The sequence below is a fragment of the Chelonia mydas genome, chromosome 9, assembly GCF_015237465.2.
Source record: "Chelonia mydas isolate rCheMyd1 chromosome 9, rCheMyd1.pri.v2, whole genome shotgun sequence".
NCBI lineage: Eukaryota > Metazoa > Chordata > Testudines > Cheloniidae > Chelonia > Chelonia mydas.
In genome coordinates, this window is record NC_057855.1 from 73,628,676 (window position 1) to 73,654,429 (window position 25,754).

Below are 25,754 nucleotides of genomic sequence, written 5' to 3' on the forward strand. Positions count from 1 at the left end.
GGGACACACTTACAGTGCAGCTGCCCCAATCTAGTTAAAGCTTATAGTGTGGAAGGAGCCTTACTATGTCCTTACAGCTGGTGAAATCCTTGATTTTGGGCTATTCAGGGATTTAATGCAGTTGTGGGACCTGGTGAGATCCCATCCATCCTTCATACAGTTGAACTAGATTGGGGACCAAACATTTTATAACTTGCCCCAATAACTTAGTTATATGTATCGTATACAAAGGACTTAACACATGTTAACATCTTTTAGCTACATAGACTGCTGTGAGCTACACAGACCAAATCTTCCCTACCTACCTAAAGTAAACATATGGTCCTCGTTACTGTAGTATTGAACATCTCAATCTTTAATGTAGTTATCCTCTTGATATACCATGAGCGGAGGTGGTAATATACCCATTTTTATGGATAGAGACTGAAGCAGAGAGAGACTTAAGTGACTTGCTCAGGGTTACACAACCCTGGTGGAGCAGAAGATTTAACCAGAGTCCCAGGTTCATGTCCTAGCTACTAGACCGTCCTCTTCTTGTCTCATCTATCCTTCCAGGTATTGCAGAGGTTCTATTCAAGACTCATAGTTAGGGTTGAGTTCCATGTATAGTGACCCTAATAACCTCCATAATTCATTTCCTCATTTGGTCACTTACTATTAGAGCTGGTTAGGAATTTTTTGTAATGTGTTTTTCTTGGTGGAAAGTATTGATTTTTTTTTTAAACAAATCTTTTGTTGGAAATGTATTGGTTTCAACAAAACAATTGGAAGGGGGTGGGAGGGAGACACAGAAATACCCTGCAATAGCTAGTAGCCCAGTGAATGATTGACTTGAACCTGAGTCTTCCACATCTCAGATGAGTGCAATAACCACAGTTACAGTTGTTCCACTTTGGCCCAATGAATATTTAACTATTCATACAAAGAAAGGATTTTATAGTCGGTGGTTAGGCAGAACAGCACTTGAACAAAGGTCTCCCATATCTTATGTGAATGCCGTAGTCATTGGTCTGATGTTTGTTCTGGGGTGCCTCTGGTTTTTTTGCAAAAATTTTTGAAAGGTGTGTTTTTGTTCCACATTAGAATGAAAACAAATGTCAAAATCTCAATATTTTGTAAAATGGAATTCCTGCTTTATATCCAGACCTACTTAACAGTGTCAGGTGAGACTTATCTCATACCTACATCCCCTTCTGGAAGCATGTAAAACCTATAAGATAGCTAACATATGCAACTCAGGTGATCAGATACCACAATGATGACATTTCAGTCGGGTACAGATACAGTTGATGCATCTTTTATAATAAGAAGGAGTCACTGTAATCAAAAAGGAAACAATTGCCACTGAAAGAAACTTCTAGGTAGTGGGGGAGGGGGAGGTCTCTGCCTGTGCACAGAAATGTGGAATTTCCCAAACAAATCTCAGGAACTTAATTAGCAAGATTGTTGTCCTTTGAATCTCACTAATGTGGCAAGTTCTGCACAGGCTTTATTTAAAAAGAAAGAATACTTTTTTTTGGAAAACCTTTTCAAAATAACTGACATTTCAGTAGACACATTTTATTTAAAACATTAATGTGGGTTTGTAAAAATCCTATCCCTTTTGCAGAATAAAGGACTGGCTCATCCTGTGTCCCTTTGAGAGAATGTTAGGGAAGCTGTAAATCTTAAGTAATATAGTTGCAGTCACTTAGCATGGTCAGGAGTATTATAAGAGTGAAGACCATCTTCATGGAAGCATAGTATTTAGCAGAAACTTTTAGCTGATCTAAATGCAATGTGTTTACCTGTTGCTCCAAACTTATGAGCTCTCCTTTATATGTGGTGGTTTTACCTTGTTGACTGTAGATCTTATTCCTGCACCCCGGTGGTATTGCATTTATAAAATGCCCACTTCTGCTGTTTTGATTTTTCTTTTATTCTTTAATTCTGTTGGAAAGACAAAATGAAGAATTTTAAGTAGGGGGTAATCCAACCAGTTTTTGACCTTTGAGAATTGGATTCTCTCATGGTTTAGAATTGTTGTCAACCTGTTGGAATGCTCCACTTCTGCTCTTCTCTTCTTCTAGCTAAAACCTCCAGGCACATTAAAGCAAAAAAACTCACTAAACAAGCTGAGACATTTAAGTAGTGTTAGAACTACTGTGGCTATCCTTTTTTTTTTTTTTTTTTTTTTTTTAAGGGGCCTCTGATGACATTGAAAGTTTCTCTTGTTGGAGGAGTTATGGAACTCAGGCTGTTGTGTAATGTGATATTTTACTGTAGTAGACATATTTCAGCCTGTTGACTAAATCCTACATAGCCAAAAGGCTTGATTTTAAAGGAAATAAAAAAAAAAAAATTAATGTATTCTCCCAAATTAATACAGTGCACTCCCAACCAGTCACGGGATCCGCTGAAGCAATGTATTTAAATTAGAAAGCAAATTACACTTTAACTTCATGTAGACAGGCAGTTTGGCATTGAAAGGTTGGTTGGACCTTCAAAGCTGTTCATCTGAAAAAGTAAGTTTTCACCATTAGTATTGTCTTGGCTTATAGGATATGATTTTAGTCTTGTCTTTTTGTATGCAGAGGTTTCTTTTAATCTGTACTAACCAGCAACCTAGAGCACCTTTTAAAATGTATACAGTTTGCTGAAAAGTACTGCTGCAGTTAGCTTTTGTGTTGATGGTTTAATATTTTCAGCCTTTTAATAATTACAATGAAGTTAAATACTGAAGAGCTGAGTGATTCCACTGTCTCTCATTCTGATGGCACTTGTTGGTTCTCACTAGCTACGTTGTTTCCTTTCACAAGTTGCCTGTGAAAGGATTAGCCTATATTTTCTAGTTCACATATTTATTTCTTTTCTGAAGATAAATGCACCCAAGGATCTAGATGTTCTAAATTTAGTTTTGTGGCCCCCTAAATAGATACATATTATTTACTTGATGGGCTAGAATAATTCCTTTATCCTTTGCATATCACAATCAGAAACTTTATTAAAAATAGCTGAATATATCTCAGGGGATAAGCCATTTGCCAGTAATAACTTCTACTGAAAAAAGTAATCTGAAATGCCAGAATTCAAGTTAGTATTTTTTTGTGTTTCTTTACGGGTGGGAGTTAGGCTTGATATTTTATTTAGTATTTGCTGTATAACATTTTATGTAAGGTAATGGATAATGCTGAATATTAAACCTTTGCTGAATGCAAGTAATTCTACAGAATATTAAAAAGCTAGTGACTCACTTTATCATAATTTTGACTTTTTGTAGGTCAATAGCACAAAGTTTATGTGCCCTTGTTTAAAACTCCCTGGATTGTGTCTTGTAGTCCATGAGTTTATCTGAGGATTTGTTTGAGGGATGGTGGTTATAATTCACAAGTGAATAATCCAGCATTGTAGTCTCCAACAATGTCAGACTGTAAAACCAGGTTTATAAACTTGAATATTTCTTTGGACTAAAAAGTTCGTATACAGAGTTAAAACTAAAAGGATATATCTCTAGTAAACACTTGACGAGAGGTAGAATTTGAGGATGATAGAAAATGTTTGTTTGCAACCTTTTAGTCTTTAAATTTGCAGTCATGTATCTAATGTGTATTGATCTGATAGCTTATCTGGAAAATATTAGAACTAAATATTATTTTAAAAGTGCACACTGCAGGTGAGTCAACTTTTGATGATCCAAAAGCTTGTTTTTTATGAAGTCTAAGTAGTCAGCCACATTGACAGAGTTCAGTAAGTGAAACTGTGGTTTAGTAGCAAGAAACTTGGGATGTGGCATATTCTAGTATACTTCACTGGGCCCAATAGAGTGAGTTTTAAAGATCAATAAAGAAAGAGAGAATGGACAGAAAAAACTAATACTGGAGAGACAAAACATATAACAGGAAACTGCTAATTAAGGTAACTTTTGACTACCTGCCATCAAATTCAGTAATTTACTGTATATGAGTTGACAGGAATGCGAAAGTATGGGTATGCAGGATGTGTGGAAAGTATGCTGAACAAACAGCATAATGTATTTTGAGGGGAAAAAATACATCTAGGCGTTCACCAAAGTTTTCATACCTGCTTGCCTAAAGTTGTAGGCCCCTCTTATGGGGGCCTACAAGTGTTTGGCATGCCTGTAAATCTGGCCACTAAAATGTAGGTGCCTAAATACAGATTCAGGAGATTAATTTTAGGTAACCAGGCTTGAAGTTCTGGCCACACCTTACTGTTGATATCAGAGTGCCTTATAGAACGTCCACAGATCAATAACAAGATCACTAACCCATTGTTTGCAATGGTGGCTTGCATACAAAAATGTTATCTAATAAAAGTCTTTTATGGAGAAAATAATATGTACATCTGTATTGTTTAAAACATCTAAAACTAGTAGTAGTTTGGTTTGGGTATCATATATGGAATACAAAGCCTTTTACTTTCCAGTCGCGATTGATAGTAACACCTGATGCCTTCAGCAGCCCCTCCAGAACAGGGTAGCGTGAGTAAGCTTCCGCTTATACTGAATTGTACTTCTGTTGTGGATAAACAGTGTTCATTCTCCAGAGTTGTTGTTATGGCAATTTTCATGAACACTACATGTACTTAAAAGTAAAATAATAATAATAAAAAAAACTGATAAGTCTAGTAAATCTCAAGTGGTGGAGTGCATAATAGAGAAGTTGTACTATGTGTACATGCACATGCGATGCACAGCTCCAGGTAGCATGTTAACTTTCCCCTCTGAAGTTTCTCACTTAAGACTTTTTGTGTACAGTTCAGTAGCAAGCTGTTTTAAAAAGTGTTTTGGAAGCATCCAGAACCTTCAGGTAGTGGCATAGGGATCTGCGGTCTTGAGGAAATGGAGTTTGTTCATATTGTTAGGAAGAGGGGGCAGAACTGGCTAGCATCTGATTAACCAGCGGTCAAATTAAGAGATACTTGTTTAATGTGAAAAAATCATCTAACTCGGATAAAAAAGATATCTAAAATAAAAAAACTAGGAAGAGACCGAAGTTAGCTGAAACCTCAACTTTTGCTATGAACAGCATCTTGAGTACATTTAAAAAAAAAAAAAAAAAAGAATACTACCACTTTTTTCTGGGTTGCATTTTGCTAACCAGATTTCAGATTTAGTTTGTATCAGATTTCACTACTTCAAGAATTAAACCTCTCCTAAAAATCACATGCAACAGTGAAGGAAGAGATGTATTGGTAAACATCCTATTCTTTCTCTTGATATTTTAGATAGGCCAAAAAGAGTAGGTAAAATTTAAAATCTGGCTTGTATTTAGCTGTGTAACCTAGTGTATTGCCTGAATTTTCATTTCCAGAAATAAAAAATATTAGTTCACTAACATGTTTCTCATAATATTTATATCATTTAACATTTTCCTGAGTGATGTGTGTGCCACATGAGGGTGGAGATATTGTGATAATTACTAATGTTTTGAATTGCATGGTAATTGCTATATCAAAATGAATAATTGGCCTCACCCTTTTCACCAGGTTTTTCCAGTTTTTAAATTAATATATTGCACGTTGAAGCAGGGCATATCCTTTTATTTTTGTGTTTCTTAAGTTTCAACTGTTAAGCCAAATTTGGTGTTTGTTAGTGAGGAGGAAAAGTTTAACTACAGGACATCTACATTACTAATTTTATAAATTACATGTTTTTAGTATGTTGGCTTACTGTACTTCTAGTTGGTTGAGAAGCTGAGAAAGGAAGATTTGTTACAGGTGGGGTAGTGTTTTAATTAAACTAGTTTCATTTCTTCCAAATTGTTGGTATTAAATCTACACAATAGTACTCCTATTTTTCCTTTTCTTTTTACATACCAGCCGTTTTAAAATGATCTGTTCACAGACAAGTTTCCTTCTCTGTGGCATCTATAATTCTTTGTTCCTAATTTTTTAAAAATCCTGTAGACCTCAATTCCTCCACTAGTAATGGTAGTACCTCACAAAGTTTGAGAATTACTCAGTTAGCCAAGGTAGAATTATCTAGATCAGTGGTTCTCAAACTAGGGGCGCCGCTTGTTCAGGGAAAGCCCCTGGCGGGCCGGGCCGGTTTGTTTACCTGCCGGGTCTGCAGGTTTGGCTGATCGCTGCTCCCACTGGCCGCGGTTCGCTGCTCCAGGCCAATGGGGGCTGTGGGAAGCGGCGTGGGCCGAAGGATGTGCTGGCTGATCTTCCTGCAGCCCTCATTGGCCTGGAGCAGCGAACCGCGGCCGGTAAACAAACTGGCCCGGCCCGCCAGGGGCTTTCCCTGAACAAGCGGTGCCCCTAGTTTGAGAACCACTGATCTAGATCCATTGAATAATGGCGAGTATAAAAATTTTCAAAATTATTTTAAGGACATATAGTTATGGAATCTCAAATTATTTTTCAAAATATTCTAGTACAGAAAGAATTTATGCTTGATTTTAACTTCTTGATAGATATTTCCATGTTTTCTTTGATAAATCTAAGACCTGTTCATAATCTTTCCTTCTTAAACTCTAAATTAGCTCACTGGCAAACTACAGTTTCTTAAACGGTGTGGCAGACATTTCCTAGCAAGAGTGGGGAAGGCACTGTACGCAATGTCTGACATAAGTGTTGTGCACAGCTTCTATTTTTAATTAATCCCTAGTCAATCAGCACAACGTAGCAAAATTTGCAAAGCAATTTGTTAAATGAATAAGCTGCTGTCTCTTTGTAGTCTGACCTGGTTCAAAATTGCAGTTGTCAATCCAAAAGGAAACCCAACTTTCATTTTTGCTTGCTTTATAATATTAATCAGATTAGCAATGAAAGTATTTCTGTTGGAATTGTGTTGTAATGCTATTCTAACTTACCCCTGTCTCTCTAACGTAGCTGCTGCTGATTAATCTTTTTTCCCTCCTAGCTGAACGGTCTTAAAATGGTGGATGAGCCCATGGAAGAAGGAGAACCATATTCTTACAATGTAAGTACGTTTTGTTGAATATAGTATTGGATGCTTATTGCTTGCATAGAGCCAGGGGGGAAGTCCTTTTAAAAGATTTACCCACTGTAGCAGCTGTGCACCGTGGTTTGGGCCACAAAGCAAGCAGTATAAACAATTGGAGATGACTGAATGAGGCTGCCTTCCAGTTGGAGGCCAGGTCAAAACCCAGCCCCTTTCCTAATCTTTCATTTCCTTGGGATGATCTCAACTGTTGATTTTACAGTAGATATATAATACAGCAAAGAGATTAATTCTGGTTTTCTTATTCCAAAGAAAAAAGCAGGCCTGTACCCCATTTTTGACCTTTTTGAAAACTGACTAAGCATCTCAGGAAGATGATGATTCATGTTTTTTTTTTTTTTCTGGAAAATGTTCCCTTCTCCAGATTATCAGATTGGTTTATGGCCCTCAGTTTCATCATAGCTTCTTCCAGGTTTTCTCCTGATCAAGGCGTGAAAGTATACATCTTGCTCCCACGTATTGATCAGAAGTATGCCTAGGATGTGTATCAGATTTAAACTGGGCAACGACCATTTCCATTTTATGATGTTATATCTTGTGCTGTCTGCACTTCACAAAGTTGTTCACTTAATATCTGATGATGGTGACTGATCATTCTTATCCTCATAAGTAACACATAACCTTGCCAAGATGACTGGGCTCATAAAATCTCCATTTTAGTTGAGGTATAGTGCTCCCTTTTCAATTCTTTGGGGTTGAGGAGAAGGTAGAAAAGTCCTGTACTGAGCTTGACTCTGCTGTTGATATTTATAGGTGCAATTCTGAAAGATACCTGGCGTGAATCTTTTGGCCACAAGCCTGCAAGCTACATATCTGATGTTTTTTTTCAAAGCAAGCATCTGAAGTTTGATAAATGTTTTTCTTATTGGGGACAGGGTTCATTTGCAATTATGTCTCTACACCTCATTGCTTCTCAAGGTTCAGAGGAAGATTCTCAGCTCTTTCTATAAAATGGGCTCCTTAAAGGAGTCTCAAGTTGGGTGCCCAAAAATTGAGTCTATCACTTTAAAAAATCGTGGCCTGTTTCTTTTTATTGGGCTGTTTGTATCCTGGGCTGCTAACTAGGAATTCTTAAAATTTCTGTGAATCTTCCAAGACCCACTTAATTTAAATATTTTGATTGATCTAGCCCAGGTTATTTAGTCAATTTAGTTTGATTTGAAAGGGAGAAAACTTGTCAAGCTTCAGGGCATGAGCTACTCACTGGCAGGGATTAGGAGAGAACTTTTTCTTGCTCTATACTACATTAAACAAGAGATTAAATGCTTTTATGAAGTGGTTTTCAATGCCCTCTGAAGCTTCAGGTGCTAGAACAGGGATACTGAACTTGTGTGGATTGTTTGAGAGACTAAGTGGGTGAAGTGTAATACCTTTTATTGGACCAGATTTTGTTGGTGACAGATTATTTGGTCAGTTATGGCAGACCTTGTGTTGGGTGACAGGGCTTAATGTATTACTATTTTGGCTTTGAAAACGTCAGTCACTGTTTTTACTGTTGTTGTTTTGGTAGTTTGACTGTACATCTTCTGAAGTGTCTATCAGTCCCATAAGATAAATACTAAGTTGTGTAACCTGCCTATTGAAAACAAAGATATAGTCATTTTGACCTTTCTGTGAAGATGGCCTTTTTAGAAATACTGTACCAAAGACAGATCCTGTCCAATGTTTTGTCAAGTTACATCCCCAAAACATGTTGAATATTGGTACTTTCCGTGCAGAATCAATCTCAAACTAAGGTTTCAGAGTAATCTCAAACTAAGTAATTCTTCACAGTAAAAAGCCTAAATTTATAATGGGAAAAGTAGTTTCTCAGCAAATATGATATCCATAGCTTCTGGATGGGCCCCTGGAGAAGAGGTGTCAGATAGACCTTATATGTAATAATACCCAGTATGTGCGCTACTACATTACTACCAAAATATCTGAGTCTTCTTTAAGTGGTGTAGATTGTAAGCCTGGGGCAGCAACTCTTATTTTGTTTGTACATCTTCCAGCACAATGGAATAAACAGACTCCAGTTTGGTAGAAATCTGTTCCACATGGTAAACGGAGATGAGCAGTAGGTTGTGTCAAAGCCCTTTGCTTTACCTGAACTAAAGGAATCTCTCAGAGCTTGCTTGATCCGATTGTGAAGCGCTTGGAGCCACCCTCCCCTCATGCTGTAAATAAATTATTGGGCAACAAGCCAAAACTGATAGTGATATCGCTGTAGGTGCTGGATTATCTCCACTTTAAGCTGCTGAAACTAACTACCTCTTATGTAAGCAAGCGAGTCAGTGAGGCTTGGCACATGCTAAGCCCTGAAATGGATGTTGTTGCTCAGGCAGCAAAGCACAAAACCACTTAACCAGATTTGTAATCAAGGGAGACTAGACTAGAAATAAAATAGAAACGGGTTAATATATTTTCAGTGTTCAACCTGAATGAACGTAAAGAGGAATAGTGTAAAATAAATTAGCATTTAGAAATTTTCAGTTTTAATTATATCAGATTTGTTGGGGAAACTTGTAGTCTGAGAGTGACCCTTTGGGGAAAAATATTAAAATTTAAAGTTTATGATCAGGGTCAGATTATGTGGAATTATACTTGTGGTGAAATGTATTTGCAAAGGGCAAGTTACTGGGCGGCACAAGCGAGAGTGTGAATCTGTAGTGCATTGTCTTGCTGCAAACTAACTTGCTGAAGCTACTCCCAAAAGTCAGAGTGCACTACAGAACTTCTAGTGCCTGATAGGAGCATCTGCACAGCAACTAGTGTGTTGTAGATTCACACCTTGGCTTGCCATGCACTGACTGTGTAGACATGCCTATAGCAAATACACTGCAAATGTACCACACTTTGGTAGTTGCTTCACCTAATTGAAATTTATAAAAGTAGCATTGGAATTTGTTAATTTTTTTTTATGCACCAAAATGTAAAACCGAGCATCATTTTTTTTAACCTATTCATTCTTTGACACGGGTGTCGCAGAGGTCTCTGCATGTTCAGCAAGGGTGCCAAGTTGCAACTCTCTAATAGTAGAGAATACTAAATATAAAATAAGCTGCTTTTTAAAATGTTTTACCTTTATAAAGCATCCTTTATAATTGACTTCTTTATTTTAATTGACATTAGCATGAAAAACAAATTTTTCTCCTGAGTTCCCCGTTTTAATAACTGTCAGTTTCCACAGCAACCAATTGTGATGTCAGAGGATAATGATTCAAGGTGGGTGATAAACATAAGAGCAGATGAACTCTTAAGAAATTTGTTTTCATGCAAATGTTCTAAGTATTAAGGAACAAAAATGAAGACAGTGAAGTTGAAATAGAAAGGCTTCTAAGTAAAATGTTTCTCTGTCTTAATGTGAAGCATCAACAGCTATTTAAGATTTTATTAGGCAGTTAAATGTATAACTAAACAAATTCTTGCTGTCACCAGGCAACTTGAATTTTGCTAGTATTTCTTTCCTGCCTTTTCTTTAAAGCAAAACTTATGCTATGTCTGCACTAGCACTTTTGTTGGTATAACTTACGTTGCTCAGGGATGTGAAAAAATACCCTTCTGAGCGACATAATTACACTGATAGAAGTGCTGGTGTGGATGGTGTTATGTCGGCAGGATACACTTTCCTACTGACATAGCTACTGCTGTTCATTGGGGGTGGTTTAATTATGTAGATGGGAGAGCTGTCTCCTGTAGGCATAGAGTGGCTACATGAGTGATCTTGCAGCGTCACAGCTGCATCAGTACAGCTGTGCTGCTATAAGCTTGCTAATGTAGACATAGCCTTAAATTCCTAATATGTGTAGAATGAAAACCAGTTGGAAAGGCGATTTTGGTTCTTGTATTGGATGGACTGGGGCTTGGATGTTAGAACTTGTCTACATTAGGGATTTTTGCACCAGTGTGGTTCAGCTGCTGTTTCCTTGTGCTGATAGAGAGAACCATACTTCTTTAAAATGAAGTAGCTTTGCCACTGCTCCTACCAGAACACCCTGAGGGGTGGTATGGAAATGTAGTAAGTTGTGCTGTGCTTCCTTAGCTTACCACACGGGTGGGCAAACTTTTTGGCCTGAGGGCCACATCTGGGAATAGAAATTGTATGGCAGGCCATGATCCCCACAGAATTGGGGTTGGGGTGCAGGAGGGGTGCGGGCTCTGGGGTGGGGCCAGAAATGAGGAGTTCAGGGTGCGGGAGGGGGCTCCGGGCTGGGGTGGGGGAGTGGGGTGTGGTGGGGGGGGATGAGGAATTTGGGGTGTAGGAGGGTGCTCCGGGCTGGGATCAAGGGGTTTGGAGACCGGGAGGGGGATCAGGGCTGAGGCAGGGGGTTGGGGCGAGGCTCAGGGGTGCAGGCTCTGGGTGGCCCTTACCTCAAATGGCTCCCGGAAGCCGCGGCAAGTCCCTTCTCCGGCTCCTACACGGAGATGTGGCCAGGCGGCTCTGGACACTGCCCCGTCCACTCCCATTCGCTGTGGTTCCTGGCCAATGGGAGCTGCAGGGGCGGAACTTGGGGCGGGAGCAGCGTGCAGAGTGGAAGCCACTGGCTGCCCCTATGTGTAAGAGCCGGAGCGGGGGCCATGCCGCTGCTTCCAGGAGCCATGTGGCGCGGCCCCTGACCCTGCTACTCAGCTGGAGCAGGGCCATGCGGCTGCTTCTGGGAGCTGTGTGGAGTGGCCCCTGACCCTGCTCCCCAGCTGGAGCACCGGAGCGGGGCAAGCCCCAGACCCTGCTCCCCAGCAGGAGCTCGAGGGCTGAATTAAAATGGCTGGCGGGCCAGATTTGGCCCGCGGGCTGTAGTTTGACCACCCCAGCTTAACAGGTGAAAAGAAAGGAATTGAGCACTTGTTCTTCTAACCCCCAGTCTGAGAACCCCTGAGCTAAACTGTGTTTTTTCTCTCTCTTCCTCGGACTCAGAAACCTTTCCAACTAAAGTTTTGTGGAAACATGTCTGCTAAACATTTCGGTTTTGGTGAAACAGCATATTTTTCAGAAATGGTACGTTTCCTGATGCATAACTGGACTGTCCCCATCCGCCTCCACACTTTGGTTCTGGCTATCTAGTTTGCAAAATTATCAATTGTACAATGTATGGATCTTTGTACTCTAGTGTTTTTAGTCAGGATACAAGTATTTATCGATGTACAATTATCTCTTACTAATCTTATTGTGTGTTCAGATCACTCTGTTCACTCCTATAATCCCCCTGCTTTGACTTGTTCCTGCACTCAAATTTTCAAGCTGTTTGCCAGCATTATGAAGATGCCACCTCAGCTATTCATAAGCTTCAGTTGCAGTGACCACTCCCAGCACTTCCACAAAAGGGGAAATAGGTGCTGTCCTACAACTGAGAGGGGGTGGGGGTGATTCTTTTAAAAAAAGATCTTTTTGATTTATTTTTTCTTCTTTTCATCCCTTTCTCTTCTGTTCTTACTCTCTCTAAGCTGGCAAGATTCATGTGCCTAGACAATTGCAGCGTATTGGTGACTTACATTGGGAAGAGATCTTTCAAATCAGTTATGAGGCATTTTATAAAACAAAATATGTATCAGTTATTCTGAGCATGAAACCATGCTGACCTTTAGGGAGGGAATGGTGAAAGGAGGAAAATGAAGGCATCCAGTCTTGGTTTCAAGACATCAAGAGATGGACAATCTACCACTTTCTTTGTTTGTTTAACCTTTGCAGCATCCTTACTGAACCATTTCCAGTGGTTGTTGCCAGCTCCAGAAGAAGCAGAGTTAAGATACATGCCACCCCTGGAATGCATCTTAACTTTGTATTTTCTGCCTTTCAGAAGATTAAGATTAGCCACTCTTCTCGTTCTGGAAGGGCACAAGAAACCAATAGGAGACCGTATCGCTGTATTAATGAAGTCTCTGGGCATTTAATATAGTTAAAGGAGAAATGATCTTGTCACAAAACAGAGTTAACTTTACAGTTGTAGCTTCTTGCACCAAAGGAAAAAATTAACCTATTTGCCTGGGCATAAAGCTTAATGAGTTAACTCCTAACCTTGGGTTTTGACTTTGATACTTCCCCCAGAAGCATGCACGTTTCTTACTTTTGCCTGTTAATATGAGTAGAAGGACCCTCTAGCTTTGAATATGGCTATCAGGATTCCAAACAAAACAACATCTTATTGTCGCTTCTGACAAAGAAGAGGCTTTTGTGGGGGATGCCTTGAATCAAGACCTTAAGGAGAAAGACTGTCTATTTATAGGAAGCACTGCTTTTCCTGCTTACAATCAGGATCAGCAGAGCTTCCACAGATCATCTGGGAGTTTCCATATCTGTTCTTGGCTCAAGAGACTCTTTATATCTGACCTTGGAAGCTTTGATGCATGATATTAGGCAGTAGCTCTCCCATTCCTCAAACTGGCCATGGAAAAATTTTGATGCCAGAAAGCCAGTCCTCCCACAAAGGGCAGGGTTGGCTTTCCCCTTCCCATCCCCCCCATATCTGAGGTGCAATACCATAGTGTATGTATTGAGTTTTAGCTGTCTTCCCTCAAGATGTAGCTTCTGAGCATGGGAAGGAACTAATAATGAGGAAGTGGGTAGTAACTGGGCACCTCCAGGACTTGAAAGCAGTAAGCCCAATGTCAGTTCAGGCAAGATTCTCTGGAGTCTTTTCACTTCTGCTTGCAGTGCTCAAGAAATTTCAGCATTTTTCTCATTCGATCCGATCTCTTCTACCTTCAAATATTTCAAGGCTCAAATGACCTTTTCTGTTATTGTGGTAGACCTAAGCACTTAACTTCATTTGAAGGATGCTTATTTGATATTCTAACTGTGTGGCTCACCAGAAGTTTCTCTCTTTCACCTTGGGTTAAATACATCAACAGTACATCATCTCATTTGGTTTCACCTTGGCTCCCAGGGTTTTCTTAATAGTAGCTGCTGTCGTGCTGCACACACAGATTTCCACAGCAGTCATCTGCACTGCTTATTAGAGAAGGTGCCATCCCTGCAGGAAGCAGCTAGAGTAGTTGAAGACCTGGTGAATCTCCTACCCAACCTCAGATTTGTACTCAACTTTTGAAAAGAGTGAACTGATCACAGCAAAGACTGATCTTTCTGTGAACTGTTTTACATATCACAGGGGTGGCTTTTCCATGAAGAATTCTTAAGCTTAGATAGACTATTCATATTCTGTTGACTGTCACCAAATGATGCACATTCTTCTGTTGTTCAGGTCAATAACTTCATTTGTTGTTTGTTCCGGACTCTTCCTTTTATTCTCAGTTAATTCAAAAGGATGAAGGAATCACCAGTAAATTTTAATTAACAATATTTTGGCCAAGGCCAAGCATAAATTTCAGCCCCAGATGATTATTTTTGAGAAAGCTAAATGGAACTGAAACCAGGGATTTAGAATGGATGTGCCATCTCAGCCTTGTGATGCTGTAATTCCTTTCTTCTGGGGAAATTTGTAATGGTTACAATCCATAATCTGGTTACAACCCTTCCAAAAAGAATATTGTCTTAGTGGAAGGGAATTTGGTGAGGAAACAGACTTCAAGTTCAGGATTCCTAAAGGAGAATATATATGAACAGTAAGGAAAATGACTTTTTAAATTATAAAAATAACATTAGTGCCCTTTCAATAATTATCTACAAATGCAGCCGGTAGTTGTATATACATATTGTAAGAGATAACTATTTCAGTACTTTTCAGTGTTGTGCTGATTTCCTCCCTCTTTCCACTCCACCTCATTTTTTTTTAACAGGATGAAGGAAATGTGAAAGAAATTCCTATTACCCATCATGTGAAAGAAGGGTGTGAGAAAGCAGATCCCGCACAGTTTGAATTACTTAAGGTTCTTGGTCAGGGATCATTTGGAAAGGTAAGATACAAACTTCTTTTTTTTATCCCAATCCTCTACTTCTAATAGACAGCTACTTAGTCCTACTTGTTAACATTAATGAACTTCTCCATTAAAGTTGGTTTTATAGCTTCCGAATACTCCTGACTGCTGTCAAAAGTACATCTTTTTTTCCTGTAGAGTTTACAGTGTCACTGGGTACTGATGGATTCTTGAGGCCTTTGTATGTTACAACTCTACCTGTGAAGCAGGACATGAATTTCTCCCTTTGATCACCATATTGTTTATCCTTAGCATTAGGAGCACAATCTTGCAGTTCTCATGCAGGCAAAACTCCCATTAAAGTCAAGGGTAATTTTCCTATAAGTAACAGGACTGCAGGGCTGGGTGCAGAATAATACAAAAACATTCTTAATCTTGATGAAACAGGTTACTGTCAGCAGTTTGAGACTGAGTTAGAGAAGGCCGACATGGTTTTTAGAGGCCTAATAAGCCACAAACACACACCTGTGAAAATTGGCTTGTTTTTGAGGACGTTATTCCCTGACTTGTAAGTTCTTATGTGGAGGTGACAGTATTAGAAAACTTAAACCTTGCACCCAGTAGCCCTCTATTAACCTGGACTTGCTTGTCCTTTAGACATTCTTTACCCTTTTTGTTGCTATAACTAAGTCTAACTAAGACCAGTGTTTCCACTCTATTCTTCCTGTTATCCATGCTGAGATCAATTGTCAGTTTCTTGCAGAAGAGATGTACAGTGGGGTTCATTTACTTAGCCATGTCACAAGAGGAGGATAAAACTCTTGTGGAAGGGTATATAGTATCACTTGATATTTGTGGTAAGTTTCCTTTATCCTGTTCCACAGTTACTGTCTCTAAATGTGGAGTACATATTTTCTCACAAGTGAGAGATGGGAAAGGTCTTTTATCTGCTCAATCTCCCTGCTAATGTAGGATTATTCCCTGTTGTGCACTTACTAGTGCTTTGTCCAGTCTAGTTTTAATTGACATATGCATTGAGACTTTCCTTGGGAGACTACTTCACAGCCTAATAGATCTGTGAAGTTCAGCATAAATGATCCCTTCTTACTTTTATTCCATAACTCTTAATTATACCCGTTGGGTGTTTTTTACAATCATACATTATATATGCTTGACCTGTCATATGTACCCCCTGAATTGTTGTTTAGCCAATTCTTTTCTTTTATGTCCATCTCTTCCGCATTTTAAATGTTTCTTTATTTTATGTATGTGATAGCCCCACACAGACAGGTGGGTTAGGAAGGTAATGACATTAAACAATAGATTGAGAAAGCGGGTTTTGATTAGAGTTTGGAAAGAACTATTAATAGAATACAGCATGGACCAGAGAAACAAGTTTCAGCCTTAAATGGGGGATGCTATGGGGTGTTGTCATGTTGATTTTAGTCCTTTGCTGGGACATGTCCTTAATTTGCTTGTTAGGTATTACGTCAGCATACATGAGGTGTCATCTGGTTGGATGTTGTGTGGGCTTAACTTTTTACAATATGCAATATTTAAACCAGGAGTGTGGCCAGCGTTCTAAATTGACTCTGTTAGAACAATGCTGTACCATGAAACATTTCACTCCTGAAAAGATTTTTGTTGCAGACGCTCCTTGACCAAAAATGTGAATTTGTACACTTTGCAGTATCTGAGCATCTGCACCCATGAACTTGAGTTTGGATTCATTTGGTCAGCAGTATTTGTTTGGGGCCACGCCTGCTCCCTGAGTGTCCTTGTGCCTTCCATCTGAGAGCATAAAGGGTGGGGTGACCCCAGCTGTCTCTTAGTTCCTTGTCCCTACTGTGGCTATGAGTTGGAACCAGCAGTGAGTTTTTCCCTCACTGTGATCTATCCATTGTATTGTAAATAGAAAGGATTAGTTGAGCTATTTTTTACTTGTTTCCTTTCTTACTATAAGAAGCAGCCCTTTTCTTTGTCTGTGAGACTTCCTGGTACTGGGATCCCATCGTTATGACTGAATGCACACCTCCAGGCTTAAAAATGACACTTTCTGATGGACGTATGAGGTGCTTATTGTGACATGGTGAGGGGTACATACAAGACAGAAGTGCCATTTGTAAATCATTCTCAAAGAACTCAAAAGTCGAAAGTCTTGCTCAGAATTGTTTTGTCTGGATAGATCATTGCGCTTCTCTTCAGATCCTGAAGCAGCTGGGGGTGAAAATATTGACTATTCCTCCTCAGAGTGCTCCTACTGGCTCTTAGGCTTATATATCTGAGACAGGTTTCAGAGTGGTAGCTGTGTTAGTCTGTATCAGTCTGTATCAGCAAAAAAAAAAACCGAGGAGTACTTGTGGCACCTTAGAGACTAACAGATTTATTTGGGCATCCGATGAAGTGGGTTTTAGCCCACGAAAGCTTATGCCCAAATAAATGTGTTTGTCTCTAAGGTGCCACAAGTACTCCTCGGTTTTATATCTTAGACAGGCACTTGTAAAGAATCATCCTCCACAGAGGCTAAGACCTCAGAGGTTAGGGGGAGGAAGGAAGACTAAATCTCTAAGGGGAAGAGGTCTAGACCTCCATCACTGGGTCCTACCTTAAGAAACTAGAAATACCCTTGAATTACATTTGAGAAGAGTAGTTCAAGGCCCAAGAAGGGACTCTGTGCTGCCCACTCAGGCATCAGTCACAGAACACTGGGACCAACTTCTCCACTGAGTCAGAAATTACCAGGTACAAATCCCTTGCATTGAAGCCCCTGTTACTGATATCTCTGGTACAGGCACCTTACATCTGCCTACCTGCAGCACTAATGTACTTGATACTGAAACCTGTGTGATATCAAGGGATCTTATGGCTAAGGTGAAGATTTTGTCACGGATATTTTTAGTAAATGTCACAGACAGGTCTCGGGCAATTAAGACCTGTCCCTGAATTTGAGCATTGGCCTGCTAAACCCAGGGTTGTGAGTTCAATCCTTGAGGGGGCCATTTAGGGATCTGGGGCAAAAATTGGGGATTGGTCCTGCTTTGAGCAGGGGGTTGGACTACATGATCTTCTATGAAAATGGGAAGCCGCTGGGCAGCTGTGGGGCCGGCTCGGAGCTCCATGGTGCCCATTCACCCGCGGCTCAGGGCTGCGGACTCCCCCTGGGCCAGAGGTGGTGGGGCTTCCCCTGCTGCCTGCGTAGGCTGAGGGTGGCAGGGCTACCCCTGGGGGCTGAAGTCACGGAATTGGTGACTTCCTGACCTCCGTGACAAAATCATAGCCTGACTTTATGGCCTCTTTGGTACTGGGCACTGTTTTTGGTAATAAAGGTATGGTCTGATACCCCAAGCTTAGTACCGAGCACAGCCTGAGTGTGCTCCCAACTATTCAAGCTCCAGCCCCACAAGGGGAGGAGTGCGTCTCTTCCTCAGGCTCAGATAATAGCAACGAGGAGTCTCCAGTACATTCTCTGTGGTCTAGGTATTGAAACCCTTACACCTCAGAGTGAGAATCTAGGATGAATTTTTTTTTTTATTATCCCATTGGTACTATCCCTTGGTTTCCGCCCCATGGCCTCCTTCTCCCTATACTTACTGGAACCTATGGCCTTATTGAGCACTATGGAGATTACAAGCCAGAAGACTAGCTTCTGCACCCCAGTCCAGAGCTAGAACCTCTTCCCCACTGTCCACTCCACTGTCAGCTCATGCTGCAGTGTTGTTGACTGTGTGGGATGATCAGGGCTCTGATGAGGACTTACAGGTGGAGGACTGTTCCATCCCAGCACCTGTCTTGTTGCTACCTCTTGATGAGGGGTGGTACATGTAATATCTACCTTACAGACAAATTTGCTATGCAGAATGACAGGTACATTTGAGATTCCGTTGGAAGTTGTCCAGGGGAAGTTGCACGAGCTCTTAGACCTCCTACACACCTCCATGCCTGGACGTCTTGCAGTGCTCATCAGTGAGGGACTACTGAAGCCACCCAAGTTACTCTGACAGATGTCTACTTCTCTAGCTGTGGTATTCGAGGGTAGATTATTGCTACCAAGTGCCTTCCTAAGCCTTTGAGCAACTTTATATGCAGTAAGTTGAAGTAATCAAGTCCTAAGGTGACAAATGCACATGCAACTGCTACTGGGCCTGTGTAGGAAAGGAATGTGGATATATTGGCCTTCAGAAATTGATACAAGGCTTTTCTGATCACTGTCCGTAGGCCTACAGAGTGATGAGGCATCTGATAGGATTCAGTACTAATTATTGCTTTAACCACCAAGGTTATACTTAGAGTTCTGTGAAATTCTTTTTATTTTGGGGAGTTTTTTGCTATTTGGTTGTATCCATTTTCCTCTCACCTGGGGGGTCAGGTTCTGCCCTCAGGAGTATGTGGGAAGCGGCCGGGGGGGGGGGGGGGCACAGTGGAGGCCCTGTCTGGGGGTCATGACAGAGGGAGGTGGACGGGCCAAACCTCAGTGGTGCTCCAGTCCCCTGTGCCAGGTTGTAATGGCTGGAGCTGGGCCCAGCGCTGTGGGACAGGAGACTCAGGGGCCGCTGCTGTGGGGTGAGTTTTTCATTTTAATTGTTTTGATATTGTGTTTTTGCATTTTGTGAAAAACCCCAGGCTCTAGTTGTTGATCTTCAGTGATGGCTGGGTGAGGTCATTTTCAAAATGTAGAATTGAATTCTTATCCAAATAGAGCTTCAAGACCTTAAAAACTTTATACCTGATTTAATTGAAAAATAAATATAAAGATAGATATAGAACTGATTTAAAAATATTATTTTTGAAGTTAAACTTTCTTCTGTTGCACTTCACATTAGAAGTGTAAAACTCAGTTAAAACTTTTTTCAGGTGTCCTCGTGTTAGTTATAAGCACTGCATGAGAAACTTGGCAGTGCAGAAAACTATTCAGAGTATACCTCATTTGACTTGGGAAAATTAAAATTGTCTAGTTTCACTGGCAAATAACTATACAGTCACAAAATTGGTTGAGTTGTTAGTTCAGTATTATGCCTACGATATTAAGTCTCTTTATCCTCAAATTCCTGGCACTTTTTAATCATATTTTGGACTCTGATGCACACATGATCAAGGATGTGTCCAGTGATGATTTAAGGATGAAGTTTCAGTGGGTGAATGAGCAGTTAGTTCAGTAGTGGGACCTGTTGTAGAGAGGGAAGCGAAGCTGTAAGAGGCATGGATTGGAGGTGAGAAGCTATTACTCTACATCTGTCAATTTCTGGGTTAAAATTACAGGGAAATGTTGTTGGCCTCTGCATCCAAAAATCTGTGAGACCTTCTAAATTTTGTCTTATTGGAAACAGCCAAACCACCATAAAATCATTGAATAAAGCATTGAATAAAGCAGTCTTTCTATAAAAATAAAGTAACATATATTTTTTATTTTTCTCTCCCTGTCCACAGTGTGTTGTCTTTTGTTCCTTCAGTGGTCTTTAGAGTTCATTGTTTCACTCAGATTAATGTTCACTAATTTTCAGTACTATTTATATCTCAATATTTTTCTCTCTCCACTCAGTTTTTTTCTGATTAGGTCTTTCTTTTGTTTTGTGGTTCATTGTTTTCTCTCCCCTGCTCTCTTCATCCTTGCCTTCTCCATTTTCTTCCTTCTATTTTCCCTCTATTTCTTCTCCCTCTTTGTGGTGTCATCATTCTGGCTATTAGCTGCCACCTGTATGTGTGAGTACTGTCTCTCTCATGCCTCCCAAAGCTGTCTCCTTCACTCTTTCTGGCAGGTTTCAGAGTAGCAGCCATGTTAGTCTGTATTTGCAAAAAGAAAAGGAGTACTTGTGGCACCTAAGGGACAGCTCACTGCATCCGATGAAGTGAGCTGTAGCTCACGAAAGCTTATGCTCAAATAATTGAGCATAAATGAGGTGGGTGGTTGAGGGGCAAGTGCGAGGGGAAGGACCTATTTCCCCTCTCTATACCCGTTCATAAGCCGACCCCCTTCTGTGGTGCTTCCCTTTTTTACTAAAAGAATTTGGCTTATGAACGAGTATATATGGTATACTTTTATTTAACCATTTCTAGTTAAAACCATAAACAGAGTGGTAACATTTTTTGCTTCTAGTGTTGAAAATCTGGAAGTAAATATAAGAATGAAAAGACTTTTGAACCTCAGGTTTTTGTTAGCATACTTTTAAACCTATGATTGGACTTTAATGTTATGATAATGTAGTAAAAGTTTGCTCATTGAAATGTATTAGAAATGGTAATTCAGTAGTTACGCTGGAAGAGCTCGTAGTCATTAGATGTTTGGAGTATGGAAATGCACATAATCCATAGCAATCGATTTTTCTAATCACATTTGTTACTCTGCAAGATCATACTCTCCAAATTTAAGCAGACTGAGGGGAAAAATTGTAGTGGCACCCCCCCCAAGGTGCAGGGCCTTGATCTTAAATGGTGTATTTCCCCACTCCCTTCTCCTCACACTCCAACTTCAGGGATCTTTATGTGAAGCCTCTATGTATTTGAGGTTACATAGCATTTGTAGGGAAGGAGACAGAGCTAGGGACACCTGTTTGACATGCTGCCCTTTCCTGACACACTAGTGTAAAATATGCAGGTACGTGGCATGTAAGTTAATATTCATTCTATAAGCATTAATTTAAGCTGATCTCTGTAGAAAAACTGAAGAGTGCCTAGAGTCCAGGTCTAGCTACTTCAGGAACCTTAGGGGTTTCTACTACCTGCAATCTGGTTACTTGTGGAGGTGAGAGTGCAATTACTTTTGTTGCTCTGCCTGCACAGGTGTGTGTGTGTGTGTCCTAGCATCTAGTGCTCCTTCCTACATCCAACCAAAAGAAGATCTCATAGTCCCTTACTGGATTTAATAATTGCTTTCTCAAAAAGATGGTGTACTGTGAAAACCTGCTGACTTTCTCTGCCCCTACCCCCATTATTTTAGTTTTTCCCTATGGAGGCTATGATTTGGTGCACAGTCTGTTCTCTTTTCCTCATACTAAAACAGACCATGATAACTTTTTGTTCAAACTAAATCACTGTTATATATAACAATTTTAGCAATAATTTGAAATATCAAATATTTTTTGGGTCAGGTTTTTCTTGTGAGGAAAATAATTGGTCCTGATGCTGAGCAGCTTTATGCAATGAAAGTATTGAAAAAAGCTTCTCTAAAAGGTAAGTGTGTTTTCTTTATAATGGTCTTGGAAAATACTTCCTGTGTTGAAGTCAGTATTGTAAATATTTTTGTATTAAATAGCCCTCTGTCTTAAACAAGCTGTTCCTTCAGTGAAGTCATAATTCTTTCTTTGACATCAGTTTTTTTAATTAACCTTTTTGAGGCCATGCCTTAAGAATTTTTTTCAAACCTGTCCAGATGTCTTCAGGTTTTTTTTAATATTAACCTTCTGTAAGTCCATTTAACATTTTTTTTTATTACAGCAAGAGAATTACAGAGAAACAGTTTTCCTGTATTTTCCGTGGTTCTAATTTGGTCAAAACTGTTCATTTGTCAAGTTTTGAGTCAACCCTGCTTTATTGGGGAAGTCAAAGTAAGCCGAATTATAAGGTGTTTCTGTCTTTACAAGACACATCACTGGACTCTACTCCACTGTGGGTTACATTTGGGCATGAAGTGTTACTGCTAGAAAATCCAAAATATGATCTTAATAGACAATACATATTCACAGGGGGCAGAATCTAGAAGTTGAAATTAGCTGAAGCCCCCCCCTCCCCCCCCCCCCCAAAAAAAAACCCCCGACCACCAACTAAGCCAACCTTCCCCAACTTTTTTACGATTTTTGAAAAGAAACTTGCTAGATCACTAAATATAGCTGGATTTGTTGCAGAATTTAGAAAGGTTAAAATATATAGTGGTAAGAGGGAAAATGTAATATCTCAAAATAAAAAGAAATGATTTAAAGGGTAAATAAAGATTATTTTATATTTCTCTGGAAATTTAGAACTTACTATCTATTCCTTCCTGTCCTACCTTCACTTTACTGAAATAGAGGATTATTTATTAGTATTCTGCTTTTTTTCAGTACGAGATCGAGTTCGTACAAAGATGGAGAGAGATATATTAGTAGAAGTAAATCATCCATTTATCGTCAAACTGCACTATGGTTGGTATTTTTGTTCTGTTGCCTATATATTTTTGGCAGGATTAGCATGTTAAGGGCATTAGTCATCTCTTTCTTAATAGTTGGAGTGGATTTGCTCTACATTTGACGTGCTTAATGAAAACTAGGTTTTAATCTTCTTCTGCCTTATTTTTGTTAACAGTTATTGTAAGCAGGTACAGATAATGTGAAAGCTAGGCATAGATGACTAGTAATTTCTACCTTCCAGTATGTAACTAAGGACATTTTCTGGAAAAAAGTGACATTAACAGATAAACATCAATCCAGCCTTTCTGAAGCATTAATCTCTGCAGAGTTTAACAGAACCAGTATTTTCTGCCTTGAGAGTTTTGAATATACCCTCAGTTATGTAAACATTCCTTTTATAATTACAGAGCATATCTCAGTTTTCACTATTATGGTTACATCTCACTCTGTGTCAAAGTATCTGCCTAGTCCATTCTGTACTGACAGCCTGTGCATGGTGTAGTCTTGTCATTTAGGCCTTTTGTCTGAGTTTTCTTCTGTAAGATATGAACACATCTTAAGGTGAATTGCAGACCTCTCAGGGATATATTTCTCTCATGTACGCGCATATCTGTTCCAATGTAGTTCAGATTAGGATAGTGCTTTTCCCAAGAGGCTAAAGAGTACATTAAATAAAACATGCATGTGATCAATTTAACACACATTAAACAATTCCTAAGCACTTAATCAAGAAAACATAATTACCTTTTTGTAGTACTTTAAAAGCATATGATAGATTTATAAACAATTAACATCTTCACATAGTAAAATGGTAACATGCACATAAGAAAACATCTAAATAGACCATGTATAGTGTTAAAAAAAAAAAAAAAGATTCCCTTGATAAGACTGAAGAATTAAAATATTTATCTTCATCTTTTTAAAAGAAATAACTTTTCAAAGGTCATGAAAATCTATCGGGCATGTATTATCGGGATCCTGACCTCTATATTATAGCCCTTTTTGGTCACTGGCTTCTGTTTTCCTCTGTTTTTGCTTCTTTATTTTCTCATTCACAGCCCATCAGACTCTCCCCACAATCCTATTTTTGAAAGTTTCATTATACCTGAATTCTGCTGTTGGTCTTGTTGTTTCTCCACTGGCAGAGGTTTCAAGCACTGCCATCCTATGTCTTTAACTGGTTGAAATGCTTCTCTTCCTCCCCTACCTCCCCACCTACTTCCAACTTGTTTTCTTTATAGGGAGAGACACAATCACCTTGAAATCCACTCAATTTAAAAAAAAAGTTAAGCCTGGTTTCAGTTGTTATACCTCCCCCCAGTCAATTTTTATAGTATAATTTTCTTATTTAAAATATTTTTCTCCCTTGTTGCTGTAACAAACAAAAGTGGAAGTTGATTAACTTTATGGGGAAAAACTGAAACAGACTCTGCACAAAGTGCAGTCAAATGTAAACAAACGGGAGGGGAGGGGGAAAATGGTGCTTTTATCTTACTTTTCATTTAGTATTTTTTTACCAACTGCAGGTAAAAAGCTTTTGACCAGAAGTGAAAAATGAATGTCCTTTTAGAATCTGATTGGCAGGCCTTGTTTAAAATGTAATTACTTGACTTTTAATGGGCAGTGCAAGGGATTGGAGTAAGAGGCTTCTTGTGCTTCTCCTATTCACTGTACATATATATATGAGCAAGTCACACAGAATCTGATCCCTTGTTCATTTTTCAATCTTACACCATTGCCACGGGGTCCACTTACTGCTAGTGGCTCCTCCTCGTGGCAGTCCTGGGGATTAGCTCTGCCCTCCTCTGGCGGTGTCCCTATCAGTCATCTTTTCTCACCTTGAAGGCCCCTCTTGCTCCAGTAACCAGAGCCTCCTCTTCGTGACTTGGTGCTTAATTGGTTGATTGGGTCTGCCTGGCCTAATTCAACCTTCTCAGAGCCAGAATGAGGAATACAACACCCCATCACAGTCATATAACATTTTCATTATTTTTGAATGCCTTTACTATTCTTAAGCTCCCCAAAGACTTCCTGCAGCTTTTGGAAAATGTCCCACAGATATTGTTTTTCCATTTTTAAAACCAGTACTTTGTAATAATTTAGGTACAATAAAATTAGTCCAATATAAAAACTGAGACTGGCACACCACTGGGTGTGGTGGTGCGTGGATAACTTGTTTGAATTCCGAAACTCTTAATTTTTCAAATTGTTGTTAGGTCCTAACAACTTGTGGGCAAATTTTATTATAGTAAAACCTCATTAATTCCCATATCAATAATTAAAAACATAATTATTGTACAAATACTGGGGGGGTCTCCCCATGCTTAGCAAAGATGTAATAGAACGGCAGTGCTGTAGTGAGATCTCTTGTCACTAACACTTTGTAATATATTAGTAATGGTTACTTTTTTCAAACTTCCCTGCACAAAGTATTAACAAAATGAATAAAACTAAATTACATTTCTCAAATAAATGAATATAGTACATTTTGATGCAGTATTCGTGTGGTGTTAATTATTCAGGTTAGTTCACAGATTTCAGTAGCTCATATGAGGCTCTCATGCCTAATTGAATTACCTCAGTTCAGAAGCAACTGCTCTATTACGCTAAAATAAAAGCCGTAAAAAAGTATTATAGAATGCCTGAGTATTGTCTAATTTCACCATTGTCATATAAAACTATCCATTAAGTTTTGTGATGTTTTAAAATCAGCCTTTCAGACCGAAGGGAAGCTATATTTAATATTGGATTTTCTCAGGGGAGGAGATGTATTCACGCGATTATCCAAAGAGGTAAGTGCCTACATTTTAACTGAATACAATAGTAAAAATTTGTTCAAAGACGCAAAGAAATTAGAGTTGGAAAATGTCATCCTTGTCTAACCCCCTACCAATATTGGA

The 25,754-nt window shown here is 39.4% G+C and overlaps 1 protein-coding gene across 4 annotated transcripts in view; it reads left to right on the top strand.

Moving 5' to 3' along the window:
• Window positions 1–25,754, top strand: part of RPS6KA6 (ribosomal protein S6 kinase A6) — a 72,408-nt gene that overhangs the window by 6,888 nt on the left and 39,766 nt on the right. For 2 of the 4 annotated variants that reach the window (XM_043522117.1, XM_043522118.1), the window contains 6 exons: window positions 6,866–6,925; window positions 11,865–11,945; window positions 14,681–14,797; window positions 21,841–21,922; window positions 22,789–22,869; window positions 25,567–25,646. In XM_043522117.1, coding sequence (XP_043378052.1) covers window positions 6,866–6,925; window positions 11,865–11,945; window positions 14,681–14,797; window positions 21,841–21,922; window positions 22,789–22,869; window positions 25,567–25,646 — 501 coding nt within the window. The remainder of the gene's footprint in view (window positions 1–6,865; window positions 6,926–11,864; window positions 11,946–14,680; window positions 14,798–21,840; window positions 21,923–22,788; window positions 22,870–25,566; window positions 25,647–25,754) is intronic. The other 2 variants (XM_037908625.2, XM_037908626.2) reach the window with 1 other exon arrangement.